The sequence below is a fragment of the Austrofundulus limnaeus genome, unplaced genomic scaffold (assembly GCF_001266775.1).
Source record: "Austrofundulus limnaeus strain Quisiro unplaced genomic scaffold, Austrofundulus_limnaeus-1.0 Scaffold9, whole genome shotgun sequence".
Taxonomy (NCBI): domain Eukaryota; kingdom Metazoa; phylum Chordata; class Actinopteri; order Cyprinodontiformes; family Rivulidae; genus Austrofundulus; species Austrofundulus limnaeus.
In genome coordinates, this window is record NW_013952411.1 from 1785796 (window position 1) to 1795535 (window position 9740).

The following is a 9740-nucleotide window of genomic DNA, read 5'->3' on the forward strand; positions in this document are numbered from 1 at the left end:
TATATATATATGATATAAAACAGGTTTACTTTGATTTTTTGTATTTTAAAGATATGCATGTCACATGCACTTAAACTTAAATTAAAAACAGCCACAGAACTGGACTGGGAAACACAAATGACTAAAACCCACATTATTTCAGATTTGCCCTGTATGTATTCTACAGACCTGTAGGACCAGGACCCCTGTGTGAGCCACRGCCAGACTTAAACTCGTGCCTTCACGATCCTTGGCAGGGTGGAGCCGAATCCCGTACATCTCCAGCTTCCGAGCCACTTCTAGTAACTGAAAATCTGATTCTGCTGGTGACTGACCTCTACAACAACAAAATTTCAGATTTAAAGAATATTTGATGTAATTGGCAACAATTACCAAGAAAAGACAAAAATAATAAAACAGTGTTTCTATTAAATCTTGTTTTGTTAATCCCAGAGATGTGCGCAAGTCTTTGGTTCCAAGTCAAGTCCAAGTCTTTGACCAAAAATCCAAGTCAAGTCTCAAGTCGCTTGACCTCAAGTCCATGTCTAATTGCATGTATTACTTATCTGGCAGTTTGATCAAAGGTATTCTAACTATTCTAGATTATATTCTATAATACTATATTTTAATCAAATATTAAAATATAGTATTATTTTTTAATATGCTCCTACGAAAGGTTGCAAATGGCATTAAGAATTATACATACATAAGTTATTTTCATAACAGCTGAAGRTAACAGTTACTTGATTGTGATATAGAACTGAACTTGAAACGTGGCTGGAAAATTAATAATACCCCCCTTTAGAACTGACAGAGCAGTGATCATTTTTGTGTTTGTTAAGAGCACACACCAAAATGGGCAAAAAATAAGTAAATATACTGACTGCAAAACCATTTGAGGGTACCAACCTGTACTCTAGCTTAATATTCCCAATCCTTTCAGCCAATTTTTCTGTTAAATATATTAAATCCTGGCTTATCGTCCTGCTGTATRTCCCACTGTTTGAGGGTGAACAAACAAGACAGCGTGGCGTCCAGGTTTCCTCTGTTAATCTGAGTTTTTGGAGCAGAAGCGGGAGGTTTGGGGAGGGGCTGCTAACTAACTTTCCTAATTGCTATCAGTGGATAAGCCTTCCTGCTTCCTGTGTGTGGTAATTAACAGTAGATTTAACCCGACATGGCGCTCCAGTCAGACGGGTTCCAGTTATCAGTAGACAAGTCAAAGAGAGCAGTCAGATCTAATGGAGCTCCTCTGATGCTGCAGCAGCCGCCCACTGTGCGCGTGTGTGTGTGTGTTCATGACTCAGTGTAACTGGGGGGGAGGGGGCAAGTGTTGGCAAAGCTGCTGCTCGAATAACGTATGCACCGAGGAGAGATGTTTGATGGTGTGAGGAGATCTGGACGGTTTCCAGTAATATACTCCCAAAAGCAATAAACTAGATAGAAAGAAACCAACTGCACTTCTCATAAAGCTGTCCTTAGCCGTCCTTAAATAGACTAAAATCTGGGTTTTTACCCCACTAACCTAGCTGCTGACAGCTGTCTGTGTGTCATTTTGTGGGTTAAAAGATGAATTTCACTTATCTTTTTTGGACCAAAAGAAACCTGGTTTTCAAAAATAAATAAGAAAAAAAAAAAGCTAGACGCTTTAAAAACACTTACAAAAATTGGCTAGCCTACACGGTACGTCAAAGAGAAATCAGGCATTTATTCAATGGCTGCTTTCCTGAATGTGTCACCTGTGTAATGAAACACCCCTGTGGGACAATAACAGTCTGCAACAACACTTCCTGTTCACGGCTGAGGGGAGTAATGTGTGCTCAGCTCATGACTTCACCGACCTTGTGAGCAGGGTTAAAACARATTGGATTCTTGTGATTCTTCTTTTATAGCTCAGAAACTCACATATGCTTCGAGTGAAACTCCATGATCTTGTCAATCAGGGGCATCTGGTCTGGAATGTAGTTGTTGTTGAGGAGATGGGACCGGCAGTGGCTCTCCTCAAAATCTCCGATCTCGGCTAAGACGTGAGCAGAAAGGACATTTGAAATAATAAAAATAAAAAAAAACTATCAGCTTCAAAGTTGGTGTTTTATGGTAAAAAAAAATTAAAATGATCATTTGGATCACGACTGGATATAAAGGCAGCTTCAAAAACGTCTGGTTTTGAAAATTTGTGGCTCATCTGAAGCAGCTCCGCTAATCAATTTGCAACAATTCGCAGACTGTGGTGTGACAATGTTTGATAAGCGCTACATTAAAAAAATAGCTTTTTTTGGGGAGGCTATCAGATCTGTTGGTGCTTTGGTGTCTTGAGCTAAAGGAGGAAAATGTGAGACTTACACTGAATGATGTGGGAAACCATCAGGGCTGCGCTGGTGTCGTTGCAGGTGAGGCGTGCACAGGAAAGATCCTGTCTTATCTGGAGGGCAAACAGGTATCTGGCCACAAATACAAACAATAGAACCTGATTAGCTCAATGACATCCACTAAAATCAGAAACATCTGGTCTCAAAAYGATTCAGAAAAACTGGGTCATGCATTTATCACGTCTAGGCTGAATTATTGTCACTCGGGGGGTTAAAAAATCTCTTTAAAAAGTTTTCAGTTGATCCAAAATGCTACTGCCAGAGTTCTGATTCAGGAAAATTCATATTTCTTTAGTTTCAGCTTCTCTCCATTGTTCCCTTTCAAATTCAGAACAGTCTTAAAAATCTTAATTTTAACATTTAATTGTTAACAAAACTGTTAATTAAATTCCATCTTATTAAAAATCTTATTGTTCCATATTTTCCTAACAGAGCACTTCACTCTCAGACTGTAGGTTTACTTGTGGTTCCTAAAGTTTTTAAAAGTAGAACAGGAGGCCGAGCTTTCAGTTATCAGGCTCCTAAATTAGCCATCTAAAAGTAAGTTAGATATACATTATAGTGACTGACAAATCAACTTGGTAAGACTTCTTGAAATAAGGAAAATGTCAAGGTTAACAAGATCAAAAATACTTTTTGGCTGAATATAAGACTGTAAGACTTGATTACATGAAGTACAATTTTTGCAGTGTAGAACCAACTTCCAGAATCTGTCCGTGAGGCTGACACTCTGTCTACTTTTAAGACCAGACTTAAGACTTTTCTTTTAGATAAATCATTATAGTTAGGGCTGGCTTGGATATCTTGAGTGAGATTTATTTGTTGCATAACAATGGGCTACACTAAACTCAAATGAAAAGTAACTACGACCGTACTGGACTATCCAACAGTAGGATGCTGAAGAAGAGAGGTCAAGACGATGGAGGACTGTAAGCTAATGTTAGCTTCTTGCTGTTTGGTAGCTCCCTGTTGTTGTAAAGTTGAACTCGTGGGTAAAAATTGTTGCAAACCATAATTAATCACCTATGTGTGATGTAACCTATCCCCTCGGTCGGTGAACCAATCAATGAGCAACACTAGCTCATGTCAAATCAGGCTGGGCAAGCTGGCCCAAACAGAACCACAGTTCTTGTGGTTCCAGAAATTGAGGTGGAACTAAGGGTTAATGCAAACACTAGCTGCATTTCATTGACCATGAAAATGTGCAAATTAGAATTTCGAAAATAAATTTGCTCAATGGAAACACGTCAATTTTGAAAAAAATTACATTTTTCGACAAAATRTTTTTGCGCTAGGATGAGGTGGTATTTTGGCCGTATCGAAATTTGTGTTTTTCGCAAAACTGCAATGGAAAAACTTTTTTCGCATCATGGGAGTCACATGATCAACAACCGGCTGTTTCTACTGGCGAAAAAGACGATGACGAAGAAGATAACAGGAAGTAGAAATAGTAGTATCACAGAAGTAGTATAAAATAGTAAACTCACCGACTACAAAAGCATACGTAGCCGCTCCCAAGTAGAGGATTGTCGCGGGAAAGCCTCGATAAAAGACGTTGACGTCTCTTCTGATAATGAGTGCTAGTGTCGCGGTAGCAACATGCTATGTGTTTACATCCATCGCCGCCATGTTTGTAATGACTTATCACAAGAACAAACGTATTCACGTGACTTTAATAGCATTTCTTACTTAATGGAAACACYGCAGTTGGGAAACTGTGTTTTTCGACATTAACAGAATATTGACAAAGTTTTGCGTACATTTGCAATCAAAACGCAGCTATAGTGAACCTGGGTTTGAAGCAAAGCCAGGCAGTCCAGTGAAAAAAAGCCATTAGACTGTTGGAGGACAAACTGAACACATTTCCTCACTCTTTATAATTTTTTCTTTAATCTATTTTTCCCTATAGAAATTACACATAAACCAGTCATTCTGTGTTTGTCTGTGTCTTTTTCCGGTCCTCTTTAACCTCAGCTGGTCAATCCGAGCCTGGTTCTCCTGGAGAATTCTTTCTGCTAAAAGGGAGTCTTTCCTCTCCACTGTCCCCAACACATTGCTCAGAATGGGAGACAGCAACGGCGTGAAAATTCGACACAACCTGCCAGTTTTCTTAGATAGAAAATTTTTACTAATTAGCGTTTTATCTGAATGTTTTGTTTGGTGTCCCCTGAGATTACCTTTGTTGTGCACTAAATAAAATAAACTGGATTCAGTTAAAACATCAAASAAAACAACTAAAAGGATAATCAAACTCCATATCTTATTAAGTTTAAAACAATTATACAAGCTTTACCTTTGGTGAATTGATTATCCTCTCTGTCTCTAAATGTACGAAGCACATGTCTAGAACTACAAAACAGAGACCAGAAAATCATTAGCTCTCCCACGCTAATCTCCAGTGGACGAAACGCAAGACGTGGCAGCCATGACAACTGAAAAGAGAATAAATCCTCTGGGAATTGGGGCACATGTTTCATTTATGTGTCCACAATTGCTTTGAGTCGCAGCTGAGATCCGTCACACTGACTTAAACACAAATGTACATCTCAGCGYCAAGTGGAAAACAAATGTGGTGTGGAGATAAGAGGAGTTAGATTATCTGAAGGGAAGCTCACCTCGTCAGCTCCTCCAGCAGCTGAGCGTGGTCTGGGGGAAAAAACTTCACACTGAACCTCAGGATTGTGTGTTTTGGTCCTGTGCATAAAGCACAAAGAACAATTGAATTTTGAAGAGAGACTTGTGTAGATAATATACAGTTACTCTGATTTTTAAAGACTTACGTTTGAGCTGCTTGATAAGTGGTTTGATGTGGTCCAACCACACCTGTAAAGAAACAAAAGAGCACCACAAGTCAAATTTAAATAAAAAATTACTTTGTAAAATACGTAAGAAGAGGTCATATTTGAGCTTCGTTTTCTTACCATCATCTTTTGATGGTTTTGAAACTCCAAGCCGAAGTAATCACCTTCAATAAGATTCATGTGGGAGCACACCAAGTCAAATAGCACCTTGCCTGAGGCTTTTTGCTGTGAACAAAAACAAAAACAATTGCAAAGGTTAAAATGTGGCAACTGGTTCTATTTTAGTCCAAGCATTCCAGTCAAATGACCTTCTGGTATTTTATATTCTTATCTATTACCAATAAGCTCAAGGCAACCTAATGACCTGAATCATTTCAACACAAAAGAGCCCAGCTTTGTCAAAGCTAGTGAATGTTAGCCAAATAAATGATTGTTCTTTCAGTCTAAATGCCTTTGCTATCTTCCTTTCCAGTACTGAAATACAAATGAGCACAAATGCACTCAGAAGTAGAAATTTAGGTGTCCCATGTTGGAAAAATCAACTGGAACATCTCCGTATATTGGCGTTCTCACTCTAAAAAAATATAAATTCTTTAAAAAGTAATATACAGTGATGTAAATTAAAAAGTAATCTACAGTTCATTTGTATTTCTGTTTGTTTTTATCTCAATAAATCAGCTAAACACAAAATACTCTGTAGGTAAACGCTGCTGCAGTGTTAAAATGTAAAAAAGATCCTTTACATCATCAGTAATTACACATTTCATGGTCATTCACATTGAATTTTACAGTTTTTGTGAGCACAAATAGCAAAGCAATCCACTTTGGTTATAGCTTCACTTAGATTAGCCATTAGCTCATCAATTTATTCAGAATTATCCTCTTTTCCCTCATACTGATATTGATTAAAAGGCTATCTACAACATGCAAAATAAGACACAGAGTCGGTCTGCCTTTAAGAGCTCCCATCTTAGCTGCACAATAGGGCAGACCTCATGGTTGTTCTGGTTTTTTTTTTTGTGTCATTGGTGTCACCGATAACAGCTCAGAGGCCTTTCAGGTGGATACAGTGTGGATGTAAAGTGATAAAAACGCCCCCAGTTGCTTCTGTCCCTATTCATTCTGTATATGAAGAACTCAACTGCCCACTTACTTACTGGCAAACACGGGCAAAGTGATAAACACACACACAAGAAAAGACCACCACCACATCCTTGGAAAAAGAGAAAMATTCCCATACAAGGTTAAATTCATGTCAGGGATTTCCATGGAACGACTTCTCTTGCAGACACAGGACAGAACTCTCACAGATGCACAACAGGAACGTTTCTGCTTGGCTGCTGCCTCGTGACTTGCTTGCACCAGTTCAGAGCCCGTCTCAGCTCCACAATATGATAGTTTGTAGCAACCTTTTCCCCCCATGGCTTGAATAATGATCCAGGGCTGTGTCAGTTTCAATCTGTTTTTCCTACACTTTCATACAAAAGTGCTGAGACTAGTTGAGGCACACGCTACTACAGGAACATCCCCGATGCAGCTGAAGGGGTTTACCCACTTTTAAATCTGTCTGGTGTTTCACTGGCAAAGAATGTCTGTATTCCTATAAATTCTTTAAAGATAAAAACCACATCTTCATTCACAAGAAAAATCCCTAACAATCTCCGAATAACCCGAACACTTCTTCTAGTCTGTTTTTGCCTGCCGGGTCATATGTCTGTCCCTCCTTATGACATTTTCGTGCAGATGGCTTCTCACCACTGGAGACCAGCTGTTTCCATGTGGTGACAAAGCTGACGGAGGCAGCAACAAGAAGGCTGGAGGGAAAGAGGCCATCAGTCCTCACACAGACGCACACCATTTTACTGTTATGTAGCAGTCAGTTAAACTAGTGAATTCATTCTAGGTCTCACCTTTACTCAGAGAAACAAGAAATGCTACAAGGAAAATAACAAAACAGCAGATAAAACTGAGCTGGACACAGAAAACAGACTAAAAAACCCTGCTGTCAGGGTAAAAACAATTAGGAGCCAAGCAGAGAGGGGTAAAAGAAGATGCTGATTAAAGTCAGATGGAGCTTGATTAAATGCAGTTTTAGACTAGAGTCATTGTTGCCACATGACACTGCTGCAGCCAGCACAGCAAGACCACTGAGACACTCATGTGGTTAAGAATGACAGCTGTCATCCTTCACAGAATCAGATGACAACAGAAAGAACTGATTTAAACGGTTGACGGCAGGGTCAGACAGGTTCTTGAAAACTCATAGATGAATAAAGTGATGTCAAAGGRGAATGACGGCATGTAAACTAAGCGTTGCTACAACGGTAAACAACACAGACAGGAGAGAAGAATCTGAGGTTTCTTTACATTATTTTCAGTTACTGTCAGAGAGAGTTGAAGAAGAGTCAGAGTTCAAGCATTATTGTTTTCTTAGAAAGTTTCTCTTTGATGTCACTTCCTGTTTCAGTTTGGCTGAACCAAGTCAAAAAATGTGCCAGTCATGTAACAAAATTGGGGAAAAAAGTCATTTGTTTAATGCCAAATTTCTTAAATATAAAGTTTTTTCCTTTTATTTTTTGTATATTTGTTGGTCACATGTATTTTAATGTTCAGTTGCAAAAACTATGGATTACTTTTCAAAATTATAAATTGTATTATGTTTACTGTCACATATTTAATTCCTGATATAAAAGTGGCATCCTGGGGCGAGTCTGGAATGAACACCGCTGGCATCTCATTAAGAAGCATGCCGCCAGCATGGCTGGCTAGCAATTTCAGTTAATTTAGGTCAGTGGAGCCATAAAAGGAAAAAGGTAATTTCCTCTCTCAGTTTACTTTACAGAACCATTTATGTTTTTATTACAAAGGCATTCATGGCATTTTACTCCTTTTGATTATTAGAAACACCAATACAAAATATCAATGAATGTGTAATGAAGTAGCCTTATGAAAACTGTGCACAAACTCTCACCTCTCCATAGAAGCTGTGCACCATCAGAAAGGTTACATTCTCAAAGTGTTCATTCGCTGACATTTCCTTCAAGTTCTGCAGGAGAATGTTACCAATTTTCATTTTTATGACTTTTATTTATTAAAGCCTTCAAACTAGTTTTACTTTGATCAGTCAATTCCAGCATAAGATGACGCATTCTGAGTCAGCGGTCTCAGGACAGCGTCTGCCTGGCCCCATTAGGTTTGAACAGAGGCGGTACGAGTGTTTACATGTGTACACATGCCGGCATGTCTGCATCGCTACATTGACCTCTGTATGCTCAGGCTGACAGATGAAGGCTAAATAAAGATGACAGCATCGTCTGAGCACATGTCTACTTGGGTTTCCACTTCAGGGTAGACCAAGTAGGCCCCTCCACCTCCTACCCCTTGTTAGTAAGCTTCCTGTCAAGAAAAAAAAGAAGTATAAAGGTCAGGTKTAGAGTAGCTTTGTGCTCCCTAAACCACTGCCCTCCAGGAATTGTTGGTATGCTCCACTTCACCTACAATGAGCCACACCAGGCAGGCACTGCTGGCCAAACTTCCACTAGGGGAGTTGTGGAGGATGAGTGGGGGTGGGTGCCATGGGTAGCAAACAGACTGCCTTTGCCTTTAGGCTCCAGATAAAAAGACAGAACAAAAGGAAGCACGTCTGGCTGAATATATTGGTTGTGGAGCACTGGAGGAGCTGACACTGGCACGAGAGTAAAGTCGTTACAGGAGCGGGACTTAATGGGTTTGTTTCATTATTTTCCTGTATCGCGGGAAATGCTGTTTCAGATTATGGAAGTGTGACTGCCCAGGAGGAGGTGTTCAGTTGTGAACGAGGTAAAACGGCTGTGTGGTTCAAAGAAAGGAAATTGAGAACTAGTCATTTCGGGGATTAAGCTGCTTCTCAGAAAAAGTGTGCTGTAAGAGTGCTGATAAACAAATACAACCAAAAACCTTTGTAACAGATTCACTTGTGAAAACTTAAAACTGGGAACGAGCAAGATTTTCAGGGTGTACAGACAAATGCTCACTAGGCAAAACCTCAAAAGTATCTTGATTAGCCTTTTTTCCCCCTTTTCTAAACATAAAATTCACTGGATGCTAGTTTGCTTATAACTAGGGGTGTCCCGATACCAGTTTTTTCAAGACTGAGTACAAATACGAGTACTTGAGTTTGGGTACTCGCCGATACCGATACCGATACCGATACCAAGTAGCGGGGTTAGGGTGGATTATCTGTTCAACTTGTTGAATATTAAACAGAATGAAAATGAAATACAATTATCATGCAAAAATTGATGGGTAAATATTATGTTTGACAATAAAGAGGTAGTGCAAACTCTGGTTCACACTGCAGGCAAATCCGACCCAAATCCGATTTTTTTGACCCATCTGACTCATATATGATTTTTTATGACAGTCTGAACGAGACAAATCCGATTTTTTTGACCCATCTGACTCATATATGATTTTTTATGACAGTCTGAACGAGACAAATCCGATTTTTTTGACCCATCTGACTCATATATGATTTTTTATGACAGTCTGAACGAGACAAATCCGATTTTTTTGACCCATCTGACTCATATATGATTTTTTATGACAGTCT

The 9740-nt window shown here is 39.2% G+C and overlaps 1 protein-coding gene across 1 annotated transcript in view; it reads right to left on the reverse strand.

Annotated features, from left to right (window-relative positions):
* Window positions 1-9740, reverse strand: part of LOC106512910 (FERM, RhoGEF and pleckstrin domain-containing protein 1) — a gene marked incomplete in the record, with an annotated part of 77265 nt that overhangs the window by 24112 nt on the left and 43413 nt on the right. Inside the window, 6 exon segments of the mRNA XM_014001451.1 lie at window positions 169-316; window positions 1885-1999; window positions 2323-2420; window positions 4964-5042; window positions 5129-5171; window positions 5270-5374. Of these exon segments, the coding sequence (XP_013856905.1) occupies window positions 169-316; window positions 1885-1999; window positions 2323-2420; window positions 4964-5042; window positions 5129-5171; window positions 5270-5374 (588 nt within the window).